This window comes from Montipora capricornis, chromosome 4, assembly GCF_036669925.1.
Source record: "Montipora capricornis isolate CH-2021 chromosome 4, ASM3666992v2, whole genome shotgun sequence".
NCBI lineage: Eukaryota > Metazoa > Cnidaria > Anthozoa > Scleractinia > Acroporidae > Montipora > Montipora capricornis.
In genome coordinates this window covers 32,625,972-32,643,471 of record NC_090886.1, presented here as the reverse complement: position 1 = coordinate 32,643,471, position 17,500 = coordinate 32,625,972, and the positions used below count along the sequence as shown (strand labels likewise).

General features: G+C 40.3%; 1 protein-coding gene and 1 pseudogene across 2 annotated transcripts in view; both read left to right on the top strand.

Annotated features, from left to right (window-relative positions):
• Positions 1-2,766, top strand: part of LOC138045964 (ataxin-2-like protein) — a 48,797-nt gene extending 46,031 nt beyond the window's left edge. For both annotated transcript variants that reach the window (XM_068892606.1, XM_068892605.1), the window contains exon 23: positions 2,567-2,766. In XM_068892606.1, coding sequence (XP_068748707.1) covers positions 2,567-2,595 — 29 coding nt within the window. In that variant the 3' untranslated portion in view covers positions 2,596-2,766. The remainder of the gene's footprint in view (positions 1-2,566) is intronic.
• Positions 2,767-9,212: 6,446 nt separating this feature from the next.
• Positions 9,213-17,500, top strand: part of LOC138045955 (uncharacterized) — an 8,397-nt pseudogene continuing 109 nt past the window's right edge.

The window sequence follows — 17,500 nt, the reverse complement described above, 5'->3', positions numbered from 1 at the left end:
CTATGGCAGCAGATAAGGCATCCTTTTTAATTTTTTTTAAATTATTATTTACCAACATTACAATACTTACATTAATGTTAACAGCAATTACATTACATTACCATACTAATTACACCCTCAGTTCTCAGATAAATATTGTCGCTAAAGCTTAAAATCCTGACTTAAGAAGAGCATGTTAGCTAATTGTAACTTGCATACTGATCGTTAATTTGCTTTCATTTTTTTTCCAGTGCCAATTTGCTTTTAAGGAAAGCTAGGAAGGTTTTCTTTGTTTCTTAAAGTACTCCAAATGTAGTTGTTTGCAATCAGTAGCAGTAACTTTTCAGTTGCATGTCAAGACGGGTCCGATTGAGGAGTCTTTTATTCTTGCAATACACGCAGTAGCATTAGCCCATTCTAATTCAATAAATACAGTTCAGTTTATCTCAAATTATACCCTTAAGAGTCCCAGTTAATTTACATTTGCAGTCGTTGGGCCATTTTGATTGAAAACTGCTGGCAAAATCCAAAACGAAAATGATCATACACACGAGTTTTCAAATTTGAGCGAAGGTATTACACAACTGAAAGCAATTGATTTGCATAAATATTTCCTGAGAGAAGTGATCAAGATAATTTTGTTGAGTTTATTGTGTACGAAAAATCCACGGAATTCAGAATTTATCGATGCTGATAATGAAATGGGCTATGAAACCACAGCTAGAGGTAGTTGAAATATGACACCATCATTTGCACATCCAGCGAGCAAGCTCTCTCGAGGGGGTAGGGGAGCATAGAAGGGAAAGTCCTCTTTCCTTACCCCCTCGTCCTCCCCCGAGAGAGCTTGCTGGCATGTGGGCTAATACAAGGAGAATGCTGCAGACAAGTGAACTATAGTTTTTTCCCCGTTTGCACCCAAGCATGTGATCTGATATTTTAATTGCATTGTCGGAAGTATCAGAGTCTGTTATGCTCTTTCGAATTTGAGACCTTGATATTTTTTCATCGTCTCTTCGTGAATCCACATTTTAAAAAATCTGAAATCTCAGATAAGTAGAGAGCCCCGGGCAGGATGGACCTGCTGTTGGATGCTATATTTGAATGCAGATGCTCCGGGTCACTTATGTCCAGGATTTACCCTAATTAGATGACATCCAACACGAAGTGTTCCTTTAAGTATAAGCGTTTGGTACCTTCTTCCAACAAGTGTTCGGACTAACCATGTTTTTTCAGGTTGGGGTAAGTGCATCCTTTACCCTTTTAAGGGTAAAACGTTCGCGTTATTTTTAGCTTAGGGTAAATGTATCTGTTTATCTTTACTTGACGAGCAGTGTGACGCTAATTGTTTGTATTCCGAGGCCCGAGTGATTTTGAAGTTTGGGAAAAATGAAAGGGACACTTCGTAACGCTTATTGAAATCTACGTGCATCTAATTAGGGTCAATCCTGGACACATCTCTCCGGGTTGAATTTCGCTGTGACTACCAAATTGTCTGTGGTCTCGACCATTCTTTGTAGTGAGGTAACTGACAGCCTGCTTCGAGTTTGGTTTTCTTTGTTTATGATACACAGCCCCACAAGTTTCACTCTGTCTATAGCACCCTGTGTACATGTAGGTTTCGTCGCGTCACTCTTCAGGATGACATTAGAGAGTCTTAGCATCGCGTTTCGGGAAACTGCGAACGTTGTGCTGAAATTAGCGTTATCCCAAATATTTTTTAAAATGTATTTGGTTTTAGCTCATTCTCGCCTGTTATGTACTGATATCGAGTGAGACACTTTCCAGAAAATTTTCATGATTTTACGACAAGCAACAACCTGTCCTTTCAGTGCCGTTTCACGGAAACGCGTTGCGTAAGGTATTTTTTTTTTTATGGAAACTGCCTTTTCCTTGGCGCTGGTTTCATGCAGTGTAAGTTGGGGGATAGGAAGAAAACCGAGACGGAATAAAGGTCAATTTAGAGCAAACAAATGAAATGGTTCTTTTCGGCAGTAATAGGTTGGTTTTCGCCTTAGGGCCCCTTCCTTTCCCTTTCAGCACCGAGGGGGGGTGGTGATTAAAGTCGTCTATCGTTAGAGTAAAATCTATAAGTGGCACTATTGAAAGTGAAAGGATTATTTTAAGGGGACATAATTTTTGAGCGGACCTAAATGTTGTTAATTAGTCCTTCGATTTCAGCCCCGAGTGGGCCCCCATTGACGAATAAAATTCTCTGGCGTTTAATACAATCTCTCTTTACGTGTCATTAGTTGGGAGTAAAAGGGTTACTGCGGTTATCAGTCACACGCGCCCCTCAGCGACATCAAATTTCGAAACTAAAATTTTTGGTGGAAGTCGATCATATGTTTCCATGACAATAGTCCTATTCTCTTGCTGGCAGTTAAATTCCTCACGGCAACATTTGATTGACGTCCACCTAAATTTTACTTTGATATTTCCAAAGTAAAATTTAGTTGGACGTCAATCAAAATGTTGCCGTGAGGAATTTAACTGCCACCAAGAGAAGAGAAGAGAAAATTTCGTTGAGGGGCGCGTGTGACTTATCCTGGAGAAAACTGACAGTTATTGTCTCGTTACTTTCTTGAAGGTACCTACCCTGGGGACAGAATACCATAAGCCGCGAGCTTGATTTTACCGCACCACCTTGATCCGCGATTTCCTGTGCTGTCGATGCTTACACTGTGCAAGTCAATTGTCAAGACAACCTAGCAACGTCGTTTCTTCCTCCTCTGTTATGTTCCTAGTTTCGCAAGGGCAAATAAAGTATTCGTTGGTTCGAGTTTTGAACTTTGGTTGCCAACTTCTTTTTGCGCTTCGCGTGCACGGGGTAACCTATTCGGAAGGGGGAGGGCAGGGTATTATTCTTCGTACTGTTTTTTAAGTGTTCTTCTAACTAACACCGCGGTTTCTATTCCTGAAGCCCTTATTCTTTTGTTTTCTTTAAAATTATCTTCAGATTCGCTGTTCCTCTATGTTGTGTTCCGTCAACGGACTTAATCTTTATTCTCAGTTACCCTGTATCCCAGCGCTACCACCAGGAAAATACGCGGATCAATGAACTAACATACCTGCCTTGTGTTTTGTAAAAAGGGACAAAAGGTAATGCGAACGCGCTTATTTGTTACGAGGATTTCCGTAAATCCTCTTATTAGCGAAACCCCCATCCTCCACTTCAAACTCGTAATAGCACCACCTCATCTCCCCCGCGTCTTATTTACGAATACAGAGACTGCGCTTTTCTCCTAATCAGTTCGGTAGAAGCACGCCTTGCGCTAATTCGGGAATTTACAGATAGCATTGGCAACGTACGCAACTGCATTAAACATGGAATAATGGTAGTTTCTGTCCTACAGAGGTGTTATTGATAGCTCTATTTACTTATGCTAATGGCACCTTAACCGCAATGACAACGATGATGTCAACGGAAAACGCCGAATTCTAAATACAACCCTTGCAATTAATAGTCAGCAGTTACTTGCTTTCAGTTAATCCATTCTTTCTTGCTGTGAGCTTTAATCCGTTCTTTCTTACTGTGAGCAAGAACGGTAACAAATTGTTCTCCGTTTTGCTGTGTTTCGTGAAAGCTCTTGCCAACGTAGACTGCACGTTACCATACACCTTTTTCAAAAATGGCCACCATTTAAATATTCTTTTGTTTTTATTCAAATTAGCCCTGGATGCCTCGTTCTTAAGCTTAAAATTCAAAAGAATATTTTGCCTTAACGAGGCATCAAGGTCTAATTTGGATAACAACAAAGGAATATCTAAATAGCGGCCATTTTGGAAAAGGCGTATGTATTCACCGATGCAAAGGCGTGCTCGAAAATCTTTGAGGTTGTGATGATACAAGTGCAACACTAAGCACTTAATCACTGGCCCCAAGGGAAATAGTGAGTTTGTTTCCCCGAGACCCTCGTACCTCCCAACTCAAAGAGAACAATACACGGATTTTTACGCGGAATTTGCCTCCATGTTTCAAACGTGCACCTCCTTATCACGTGCGAGTCGAAAGTTCAAGTCGTTGTTAGAGTTTTGTTCGCCCTAGGGAGTTGGTGAGTTTTGACCCATGACACGTGGGCACGTTCTCCTCCAATCGGAAAACGTATTTGAGTTGGGAGGTATAAGAAAAGGTCTTGTAGAATCCTTCCAGGTCGAAAAACGGGGATGACGAAAAACCCTAGCACAAATGAACCGAACACAAACACAGGAGAAACTAGATCAAGGTCTCCATGATCCACTGGCCATAGCTGAGCTGGATGTCCTGGCTGGGCTGGATTTCCCTGGTTGCACTGGCCGGGCCGGTTGTGCAAGTGGTGCTGGTCATGCCAGATCTGCAAGTTGCCCTGGTTGCGCCGGCTAAACAGGCATCCGTGGATCCGCCATCAGGGTCTTCTTAGCCTATCCAAGAAATTTCTTGGAACCCAACGAAAAAAAGTCGCCGTCTTCTCTTGTGGGCGCGTGATCAAGTTTGAAGGACAGAATGCAGTGAGAGTCAGCTTTTAACCCTATTCCACCTCCCTAACCAATGGGAGTCCGTGGAACCAGATTGGGTGTGATGGTTTTGGGGAATAATCCTTGCGCATCATTACGAGCATTGGGAAAATCCAACTGGTTGCCTCCTGCCAGTGAGGGTTGTTACTCATGTTTCTGTTAAGTTTGAAGATGTGTATATTAACGCGAATACTATATTTACTGTGATAATAAAACAAACAAGTTATGCTGGCAGGGATGCTTTAAAGGAAGTGAGGGTGGCTTCATTTCTTGCTTGAATGGGAAGGCTCTTCCACAGTGTAGCGCCTCGACAATGAAAACTACATTTCCCTGCTTCAGGAGAGGTCTGGGAGTAAACAAATTTTTATCTGAACCCCTTAAGTTTTGGTGATTAACTTGTGAAGTATTTTGAAAAAATTTTTTGCTTGAAGCCAAGATTGAATTTTGCCAAAATCATTGTTTAGCTTTGATTGGAGGTCACTGGGATCATGAGAAGTAAGGGTGAGGCCAGTGTCATCAGCATACAGTCCAGGTGTTAAGACTAGAACACATGCACAGAGCACCATTTACATATGTTCTCTGCTTCCGACCAGTCAGATAGGATTGAAACCATTTTAAACTTAGGGAGTCAACCCCATTAGAGTTTGAGCTTTCTTAGAAAACAACAACAGCGAAAAGAAACAATTCTCAGTTGCAATATCAAAGGGTTGTGTAGGACAGTATAAAAAAAAGTATAAATCACTGCCCAATTATTGTTATGTTCAGTTGAAACTGGAACGGCCTCGTTTAACCGAATAACTTTCTTAGGAAGACGATCTTGGCAGGCGAAAAATCGGACGTGATTCTGACTCGCTCTCGCCCGATTATTTAACAATTATTCCATGAGTGCGCGTTGGATATGAGGTGGTAAATAGCCAATGAGGCGAGTAGTGCCGAGTTGGCTATAACCAGCCTCATATCCAGTAAGCACGAATGGAATAACTGTCTTATTAAATTTTCATTAAGCTCCAAAACTTTGGAAGTACGAAATAGGCGCGAAAAACAGAGAGAAAATCAGAGCGAAATCGAAAAAAATTGATGAAGATGCGATGTTGTGTAATACCTTGTGGTCAGACAGACGTAGGCTCATTACAAAAACATTTCTTGCCAATTCGTGTACTTCTAAACCTCGGAATTGATCAAAGTTTCTACAAACTATATATTTTTTCTTTTTTGGCTTTATTCAGAGAGAAATTTCGCTTTCCGGCGAAAACGTTTTTAGCTTAGCAACACTTAGCGCAATCATTTACCATATAAGGTCAAACTAAGGTATATGAGCTGATAACCGAGATTGAGTGAACCAATCAGAGCACGCGAAATGCATTATCCGAGGTTGAGAATTTAATAAGGAATTTTATTCAAAAGTTCTACCTTTTAAAGGGCATCCAAACATTAAATATTCATTTTCTTTACAAATTACTATTAATATTACTTGTCTAAATAAAACAAAAGACCATCACATAGCCAGCGACCAGGCTTTTTGCAGCTGCGAGAGGATTGGGACGGGAAAAAATGGTCTGCTTGCACGCCACCCTTCAGTTCCGACCGTCGGAATGTGACATCTTGTCATTTGCATTGTGCCAAATAACCAGCCAATAGAATCAACGAGAATTGTCAACAAACATAAGCTGAAATAAACTGCAACTACGAACCTTTTTCATGGCTAGGGTCAAAACTCGAAGGAAAGTTATAAATGTATCCAGCGAAAATTGCCGCGTAAATTTGTGAATGATATTTCAGTGTAAAGTAACGGGGAAAATTAAGTGGTCGCGCATCTTTTGAAAATCTGCACCGACAGTAGTAACGAAGATGTGCGAAAGGATCGGATTAAAATTTGTCAAATCATCAAATTTATCGCAGCGCCGATAAATTATCGGCAAAGGCCAAGTTTATGGCCGCAAGCAGACAAAAAACTTCCTGTAAAATGGAAAAGCCCGGAGTTCATAGCTTACGCATAGGATTCACAACTGCAAATATTAAATTATTTGCGGCAGGTACAAAACAAGTCACAGGCCATTGTTTTAAGACTAGATCCTAAACTGTAGTCCCTTACCGCTAAACATGAGCAGAAAAACTAAGAATTTTCCTTTGACATGTAAGCTCATGTTCGTACGAATTTGAATAAAAAGGACGAAGGGCTTTTACACATTTTCTAAGAAAATTAAAAGAATTGAAATGTTAACTGAACGCCGCTCTTTTTCTGAGAAATGATTTACTCCAGGCATGTAGGCTCCTACGCAGTGTGGAGGACCGTTGCGTGACCACACAGAGAACGGCTGAGCGAATAAAATCCCGACTAAGAAATGGCCAATGAGATTTCTCGATTCACTCTAAAGTTGCATAACAAAAGGGCTCACATCATTTTATTTCCTTTGTTTCGTTTATTTTGCTTAGTCCAAATATAGAACTGTATTTGAAGACACCCTGATATCGAAAGTAACTCATTTTGAGATCACAAAGTTTTTGGTTTCAAGTTTGTGCGGATGGAGCCATTGCTAGGCGTTTTCACGCGGACTGGAATTTGAAGGAACAAAACGGTAAACATATATAATTTAACAGTGTATTTGAGATCACATAGGGCATACGGAAGGAACGATACTGGCTGGCCCACCATCGTTGTCTAGAAATTTCCAACGCTACATTCTTTATCGCGTTTAGACACTAAGGTAAACTTGCCAGTTTGCAGAATGGGTATGCTAAAGTTTGGGCGATCAAGATTAAGACTGAACCTTAAGAGTATAAACATTTATACAGGTTCAGATGGTTTTGTGTCCTAAGAACACATCACTTGCAACTGAAGGGTCTCAGAATTTTGTTTTCTTGAACAAGTGATGTTGGTAGTGCCGATAAATGAATTCTGATTTAATTGTCTTTACGTGCAAGTTTCGGTTTCGATTATACGTAAACAGGCCTGAAGATATCGATCTTTTCATCTGCATACATAATAAGAAAGACAGTTGTTGATCAGGCAAACTGTTTATGGCTAATGGTAATGGCGGGGGAAGCACCTTTCGCATGAAACTAAAATTTTAAAATTCCCTCTCCTTTAAAATTCGAGTAAAATTAATAACGAACCTTAATCTTTCCTTGACTCATGATGTTATGTGCTCTCTTCCAAGAAAGAACGAATTTCCAAGAAAATGAGAATATGTCTCTAAACTAAACAGATTACTTCCTTTGTTTCCTGAAAATTAATTTTGTTCAGAAAACGACATGAAAATAAGAAAAGGGAAAAACCAAGAAGGGAGAAATGGGAACGTGAGAACCATGGCCAGTGACATCATGTGATTTACAAAATCGATCATTTGATTTCCTCTCCTAATCCTCAGCCTTGATATCAGCTGATTTTGAATAAACTGCAAGCAGAAGCTCATTTTTACAAGCTCACAAAGCTTTTGGTAGATTAAAATTTCTCCGGACGCGAAGCCATCGGACACGGACTCGGCGTTTTTGCTTTAAGGTACAAAACCGTAAGGATCATTAGTCTGGTTATGTGAGATCATGGAGTGAAGGCACAATGAAACGACGATACTATCTGACACAATTTATTTACAATGCCACTATAACACAACGTTCATATCGCTTGAAAACACTTAAAGAATTATGAGCCGACGAGACAGCATTCGTATGTTTTAAATTGCCCCGAGAACAGCTTCGATACAGCTAGTATAAAGGACCTTAACACGTGTTCACTCGTTGGAGAGGTTACGTTCTGTCAACTTTTACGTTCCAAGTACACATAACCTTTGAGTCCTCAGAAGTAATTTCCCATGGTAGGGGCGGATCTAGGGGCGGATCTACGGGGAGTGTGCAGAGGGTGCGCACCACCCCTCCATGAGATGACCTGCGGCTTTAGTTTCTAATACAACTGGTATTCTGCACAAAAAAAAAACGTAACCAGTCAGCTATCTCATTCCTTAGTGCATGATGCATCCCCTCCTAAGAAAAATCCTGGATCCGCCCCTGTATGCATTGCAAATAGATTTAATTAAGCAGTCAATGCTTGTCTTTCTTGCATTGATAGCGAAACTTGCATGTTTATTTTTGGGTATTTTCCTTGAGTTTACATTTTCCTAAGATTGCTACGGAAACAACTTCCTTTGAGTCCTCAGCAGTATTTTCCTATTCCCGTAAGAAAAAGACCCTTAGCATTCTCGGGAAAATGTCTACTCAATCAATAATAAACACGCAAGTTTCGCTATTTTTTCGCGGTCATTTTGACAATCTTTCCTCTTCATGCATAATTGCAACGAAAACAGTTACTAGACAACGGTTTCGTCTGTTTGATTCTTTGCTAAATAAACTCATCGCCACTGAGAATGAGGTGTAAAATAAAGACTCAGTTTTCCTTCGACTTGTAAGCTCGTGTTCTTTCGGATTCGCAAAAAAAAAAAGAGATGACGACCTTTTATTCAATTTCTGAGTAAATGAAATGACCGACATTACAACGTCCGTCTTTTCTGAGAATCTACTCCACGCAGGTGGTGAGAGAAGAGAAGGGATTTCACCAATATAATTTCTTGGAAATGGCTAATGTCATTTCTCGATTCACACAAAAAAAATTCATAACAAAAGTGCTTATTTAACTCCCTTTGTTCCAGTTTATTTTGCTTTTCCTCTAACTAGAGCCTTATACAAATACGCTGCGAATGTAGCTTAACTTAAACCAGAAACCCATAAGGGTTGAAACATGTAACGGCCCCTTGTGTGCAGGGAAACAAGCTTGTGAATATTCAATTTGCTAAGTACCATATTTGGAACAACAAGAGCGAGGGGTTTCCAAATATGGTACTTAGCACTGAAACATTCAACCAATCAGCTCGCACTGAATATTCGGAAGCTGTGAACGCCCGTTACATGTTTCATCCCTTATGGGTTTCTGCTTAAACTCACAGAGGTTCCAGTGGTTTCAAACTTGGGCGGACGGAACTTTTGCTAGGCTTTTTCACACGGACTGGAAGTTAAAAGAAAAAAAACGGTAAGGACTCCGATATTTTGGAAGTCTCTATGAAATCATATAAGCCAAACAAAATAATGATACTAACAGGCCCACCTGTGTTTTAGAGTTTATGTTGTCTAGAAATTTCCAACGCCCTATCCGCATTGCAAGTGAAAACTTGCAGAATCGAGAGAATTATCCGCATGTTTACAGCATACATACAGTTTAAAAATCTGCCTCCTTTTTTGCCAGTCTTGACTTTTTAGGAGTAACATTTGCACAGGTTCAGATGTTTTTAAATCATTTCAGTGTCCTAAGAATGCATCACTTGTAAGGTTCTCAGAAATTTTGTTTTCTTGTGCGCTGAGCTCAATGGATCCCGACTTGTCTTAGGAAAATATCAAGTGAAGCAAAATTCCTTTACGCGCAAGTTTCTCGGGGGTGGAAGCTGAATAATTGGACCTCGATTATTCATTATTCTTTGTGTGTTTAGTTCGAATTATTCATTATTCTTTTTAAATTTTTGTAGGTTATTCATTATTCATTGCTATTATTCATTATTCCACTGGCACATTAACTGCGTTATTCATTATTCCGGCGTTTTCAGACCCAATTATTCATTATTCATTTTTTATTTATACTCTTTATTCATTATTCATTATTCAGCTTCCACCCCCGAAAGTTTCGGTTTCGATTGTATCCGTAAACAAGCCTGAAGATATAGATCTTTTCATCTGCATGGATCAGGCAAACTGTTTATGGCTAAAAGCGGGTGTAAGTACCATTCACACGAAACTAAAATTTTCAAATTCCCTTTTCTTTAAAATTCGAGGAAAACAACAACAAAAAGCAAACGCAATTCTCAGCTGCAATAACGAGACGTTATGAAGGACGGTATAATTGAATTCATTTCGGAGTGCTTAAAAAAGACTTTTAAAAGTTTCCAGACCACAAACGCGGATATTTTTCACTAGCATTATAATGCACTCGAGGCAATCATTAAGTTTTTTTGTGCTTGACGCTTAAGCTGTACTTAAATCCTCAGGTCATCAATTTGAGAGAGACGATACCGCACGCTATGGCCTGTTCTCAGCAGGGTATGTTTCCCGATATTTCATGTTTGAACGAATGGTAGATAGTTTTAGATACATGTCTTTTAACTCGAAAAAAGGCCACATGCACCCCCAGCTGCTATGAAGAAAAAGTTACCTGTGACGGTACATTGTATCATCAGAAGGAAGAAAGGGAATAATAACAAAAACGTCGTCGTTATCATTATGATCATCATTCCCGTCTCCTTTTTGATGACAGCGTCTTCTTTAATAATAGGGACTTTAAGCAAAGACGACGGCTACGGCAACGAAAACGTCAGTCCAAAATATAAGTTAGCGCTATTGCAAGTATTTCGTGATTATTCCGTCTTGTTCACCTTGTACAGTACAGGCAAACTATCCGGTAACTGAATAGGTAAGAACGGTTTTTAAAGTCAAAACAGAAAATGACTGTTTCATTGTTATATGCTCCCGTTGTCGTCAAAACCTAAACTTTGGTGATTTCACGTTGTTGTTTTGTGGAGTACGGCAGAGAAATGCACGGAAATTCGTGTTGCACGTGCGGCACGAATATTTTTTCTTTTTTAACCAATAATATTCTTGCTTTGTGGCGTTGCCGTAGCCGTAGCCGTCGTCTTTGCTTAAACTCCCTAATGACAACAATAAGAGAAGTACTGTTGAGCGCCTGCCGTCCACTTTTAGTCATGTTAATGATGTATAGATGACAGAGGGCGTTTACCATTTGTCGAAAAAACAGCTTGCTTGGGTGAGAAAGCAAATGGTGCGGCTAGTCTCAGTGGAATTTTTTTAAAATGAAAGGACTACTTTTCGAGGTGGTCCATTTTTCTAGGTTTTACCCAAACGATCAGAATTTTCTCCACCAATAATATTTGTCTGCTTTGCTGGAACCTGTTAAAATGGTAATTAGGTTCTGGCTGGAATATTACTGTACAATAGTAACAATGGGTGACGTCACAAGAAACATCGCTATATCATTAGTTGTGGGGAGTTTCGAGCACACGCACTCAGAGACCACATTCGGATGTTCCACTGTTCCCACAAACACACAATGTCGTCTGACCAGCAATAAGCTGCTTGGCATCGTTCTGACATTTTTGAGGTGGGCCTTCGTTTTAGATCATAAGGTCTTCGTTTTAGATCACGGGGTCTTCGTTTTAGATCATAGGGTCTTCGTTTTAGATTACAGGGTCTTCGTTTTAGATCACAGGGTCTTCGTTTTAGATCACAGGGTCTTCGTTTTAGATCACAGGGTCTTCGTTTTAGATCAGTGGGTCTTCGTTTTAGATCATAGGGTCTTAGGTCTTCGTTTTAGAAACACCCGGTTACACGACCTTATACAGCCCCTCACTCGTTTAAAAAGGTCGTCACGTTTGCCCGTCAATTTCAACCTCCTACACTTTAAACACCGTTCTAGCTGCTCAATTCTGTATTGTTCTGGTTCTCTCTCGAGAATTGAGCCAAGAAAACGGTCGACGTCGCTTAAAACCGAAAAGATTGAAGCGAATATTATGCCTCATTTCTCTTGTGACTCTTACAGACCAGGAGCCCATGACTAGGAGCCTCCCAATGCATTATATCCTTGAGTCAATCTTTGCGCGTATCTTTCTATTTTTAGAACTAATCCTTCAGTAGGAAACTGTCATTTACAACAATTTACATCATTTTGCACAATTTGCATACATTGTTTTTGCTATTTTTGTCTTTGTTCCACAACAACTTTATTCTGATTGGCCATTCTAAAGAGTGTGTGCAGAGCCGAAGAACTCGTGGCGTTCTAAAAATAGAAAGATACGAGCAAAGGTTGGCTCATAGGGCTTGAATGGGAGAGGCAAGCTCCTACTCATGTGCTCCTGTTACAGACTGAACTTTGTTTGTATGAGTCACTTGGGGGTCTATAATTTCATGACGTCTTTAGTGCAAAGCGCTATTAGACCCTTCACTCTCAAGGGCCACGGGTCTAATTGTTAAATGTTTGTAACATTGAAACAAGTTTGTGAGGTTTATAAATTTTCATGTGCAAGTTTTAATACTTGTCATGTTGGTGAACCAGCCGACAATTCTCCACACGAGTGCGTGTGCATCTGTTTTCCGACAGGTCTTCGCTCGTATATAAGCATCTGCAGAGTTCAGTCTTGTCGAACATTCTGTACATAGGATTGTTTCAGAATCCTGGACTCTGCGGCTAATAGGTTTCAGGTCAAGCTTAAAGAATGCATGCACATTAAATGGGAGAAACCCAGCCTCAATAAACAGGTTAAACACATAAACCTGACTCCCTCCCTATAGTCCCCTAATGTTCCTTATTCAGACTTTTAAGTATGTAATATTGTCACGCAATGCAACGAACTTTGTAACATCGCGCACTACCTAAATTTAACGATGATTTCAAACTTCGTAACACTGACGATGACGGATGTACCGTCGAAACATGTTTGGTAAATTAAAGAAAGTTGTATTGTCTCTACGACTGTCTATTTTGCTGCTGCTGCTATCTATACCTTTTGAAACTTGTTTACAAATTCCAAAAAAAAAATTCGTGGTTTTTATAAAAATAACGATTTATTTGCTTCTATCTCTACCAAGAATTTAAGGCAATCGTTGCCTTAAATTCTTAGCAGAGATAGTGATAACATTTGCTTTTGGTTATAATTATTTTTGCTTTTTTTGTTCAAACGAATACAGAAAGCATATTGATGGGCATTCTGGTGGACGTGTCCGGCTCCATGCGGAATACTGTTGGCGGCAAGGTGGAAGGAGACAATGTAACTTGGGCGAGGTCTATATTCAGAGTGGTAGACGAACTAATCAAGCATGATGTGTCATCTTCAAATCAGACCTTTGCTTTGGCTTTTGGAAGTCCTTTGGATTCTGAGGTCTTTGATTTGCTCAGCACTCTTCGTCAAGCAAACAAGGAGCAATCAGCTATTAAAGCCATAAAGTCAAAGGAGAAGAGACAAAATATTAATGAGGTTTTGGACATTCTGACAGCAAATGGAGCACCGAGAGTTCGTACTTGGGCACATATGAACTTGTTGCTCAAAGTCGTTGATGATACCACTGCTGCTGCGATGCTATACTACTTGCCACGAAATGCTGGGTTTACCAGAAGGTTTGTTTACCAGATCCTACCCCAAGAATGCCGTGAAATCGTAGTGGGGGTAGGTAGCCTCGCGAAAGAGGGAGTATATCACTCCGCAGGTTTACTGAGTTTGGTGGGTCTCGATCAAGTAAGACAAAATATTCAAGAATCGGCAACAGAAGAGTCAGTCAAAGAAGTAATAGAGAAGGGAAAACAACTTATGGAGGAATTGAAAGCGAAACTTATAGTGCCTGTAAACGAAGCGGACGGAAATTATGAGTGTTCAAAGTGCGTCCGAAATACTGCATGACAGTGTTGGCGATCAAGAACTAACTGACGAACGGGTTAATGAGTTGATGGAAACTGTGGAACCCTACATTTATGGAGGAACGCCACTAATCAGAGCTATGCGGCATTCAAACGAGCTGTTTTCCCATCCAGAATTTAAAAATCACAAGAAAATTCTATTCATTCTCTCAGATGGTGAGCCAGCTGATGGACACGATCCTCCACTTCAAGCGCTGTGCGATTTGGGTGTCACCATTGTAAGCTGTTTTATAACTCATGAAGGCCTATCCGATCCTCGTCACTTGTACAGCATTCTGGACGAAAGTTGGGAGAAGCCAGCCAAGTTCATGTTCGGAATAAGTTCCGTCATCAAAACTCAGGAAATACCACGCACATTGTTTGTGAAAAAGGGATGGAAGATAGACATCGATAATAATGAAACCAAACTCTTCTTTCAAGTGAATCATCCAGATGTCATCAAAGATGTTTGTGACATGACTAAGCGCGCTGTCCTCAGTCAAGATGCTCTCTCCGATGTACTTTCAGACGTTGATCTAAATGTCTACATCAATAAGGCAAATGATGGATTTAAGCCGAAACAACAGCATGGGGGTACCTGTTATGCAAATGCCTCTGCAGCCGTGATGCACCTTGCCATGACACGCATTGTAGGAAGAGATGGTGGGTATCCGGATTTCTTTGAGTTGAGAAAAAAGTTGATAAATAAATATGGGGAAAAAGGAGCTTCCACTATCAAAGTCCTGAGGGAGGTGTGTCCAGAATATCGTCTGCAATGTGAAAGGGTTGATACTAATGGTGCCAAGAAGGCGATTACCGAGAAAAGACCAGTGGTTGCAAGATTCCACCTGACTGGAGCCCAGTGGGATCAATTCAGTCAATTCTATCAAGAAAAGGGGAAGGGAATTCTCACAAAATCGTACCTCAATTCAAAGACGGGCTCAACAAGTGCCCCTGGTGGACATGCAGTTGTCCTTACAAGTTACGATGCTGAGAGTTTGCGTTTGATGAATTCGTGGGGAGATGACTGGGCTGATAGCGGGTTCTTTAGAGTTCTGAATTCCGATGTCCTTGGACTAGAGTTTTTCGATGTCTACTGGACTTTGAATGACTTGAGTAAAGACGAGAAGGAAGCTTATAAGAAGAGTGGAGCTAAAGTTGCTGGCAATTTGATGAAATCACTCAAAGGACTGCAGGAGGCTAAATACAAGTGTCCCTTGTGCCCTGCCGAATCAAAGGTGGTGGAATATTCTGGACATGCCCTGAATGCCGAGTGTCCAAAATGCAGAGGAACATTCAATCCCAATAAAGAAGGCGGTGATTTGGCATTGAATTTGTACCTGACGTCATTGATGTGCTAAGACCTTATCTGTGTTCAAGCACAAACTTTCTCAGTTTATGAGCATTGATGAATGTGACAGACCTACTTCTTGAAGGCGGGTCGGAAAACTTGGTTTTGGACAATATCACCCTTACGGTCATGAGTCAATTCATTTTGAGTGTTCTGTCAGCCATCATTTATCTTCAAATTCTTCTGTACAAAGACAAAACCGTTTTCATCTCCAGCGTGTGGATGACAAGATCTGAATTCAGTTGATGACGTTTTCGTGGAAAGCGTAAAAGGTCTACCATTTAGAAACTAAACTTTCTAAATTACTCGCATCTCACAATGGCTGCAGGCTGCGATCAGTACACGAAAACAAAGTAGTCAATTCCCGGACTCACATAAACAAGATCGTCGGATTCTGAGAAATTAAGAAGCGAAAAGAAGCAAACTTTCACAAACAAAACACAAAACTGAAGAATATTTAGGCATGGGTAACATTAATCAACTTCGTAGATCAGATCAAAGAGCTGAAAGGAAAACTTGCGTTGCTATCTTAGGAATCATTATACCGCTCTGATCGAAAAGACGTTAAGAGTTAGAGGACACCTGGCATGTTTAGTGAGGAAAATAGAATCACTAAAAGGCAAAAAAGAAGAGCAGCAAACAGACTGGACACCTCGTCACGATAACCATGAAGACAAGACGAGATGTACACTTGGCTGTATCTGCATGCAAAGAAACCTAAGGCAGAAGAGTTCACCTGCATACAGAGTGAAGAGTGGACATCGATGCAAGACTCAAAGGGTAAATGGTGGTAAATGGTGTCAAACTCTGACAGCACACGGATCGTTACAGGCTCTTTTTGGTTGCGCATGCTTAGTACACTGGCAAGCGTTTGTAAATTTATAAAAATGATATCAGTGCCCTTGTCATGGAAAGCACCAACTATCAATGAAATCGGTGATCTACGAAATAGCAACATTAGCATGCATACACGCAATAGATAAGTCCAAAGAGCATTTCACAGTTGCATTGCTGCGGAATGGCAATTCACTGGAACTGTGCAACCAAAGCTCATTTGTCATTTTAAATCAGAACTGAGAAATTAATATTTACTTAAGAAAATAATTGACTTCAGACGGTAGCTTTTCCGGTTTGTTATCATCTGATTTGCTCACTGTAAGTCATTGTAGTTGTTCGTGTATTAAGGTTTAAAACACCGGCGTTAAGTTTTAACTATTGGAGGTTAGTTTTCAAATTTATAAAAGTTGTTTGCTTGATTTTTTTCTTTTACATGTAAAAAGCGGCCAGAGAAAAGGTTACAGCGTGATGTGATATTATTGCACAGTTTAGAAAGAGATTAATTTAGTTCGTTGGTTTCGAAGCCTACATCTTTGAGTAATGCAAGTATTTTTCTTTTAGTTCAGTGAAAAGCAGCCTTTTTAGCATTCACCTTCGTCAGTACCCCTAACATCAACCAAATTCAAGTGCTTACTTGTTTTATATTTAATCTGAACTGAAAAAGCGCGAACTCATTGGAAAAAAGAATTCAAAGACTTGGCTGTCACAATTATAGCTTTTATGAGTACATGTACATGTCCTTAGGCTAAACTCGGATTTCTGTATGTGCCATTCCGGCTTACCTTAAACGCTGGAGGAAAAATAGGCAAGCGAGAAATTTTCAAGTCATAAGAACCTGCATGCCTTTCCCGTCGGGAAAGGGAGAAGAGTGCGTGACACGAGCGACCTGGGCAGTCTGAGATCAGGCTAGTTAGTCCAAAGCCTGAGGGGCCATCGCTTTGTTTCGTATACGACGCAAAGAGAGTTGAATTCACATACATTGAATGTAGGTCGAATAGAGAGACTGAATTGTACTTCAAGGATTTGTTGTTGTTTTTTTTTTTTTTCCATGGTTCGCTGTAATACTGAACTAGATCCAATGAAGTACTCCTAACTCAAAAATCCAGTAAGTATCTTTGCAAGCAATTCCCGACGAATAGGGAGATACCCAGTCACTTGTCCAAGTAATCGACTGCGGTTCATTGCACGTGCGAATGCTTATAGACCGTTATGAAACAATTTCGAGTACGCTAAAGTGATCCTCTCGCGGGGTTTTTTTTCTCTCTCTTGTGCGACAGATTAAAAAAAAGACTTGGCTTATTTTTTGGTTGCCTTCAGAAATTTTGCTCCTTTTAATAAAACGCAGTGTCGAATGCAGCACGCCGGCCATGCAACGTCCCGCTAAAAAACGCCGGTTCCGGCCCATA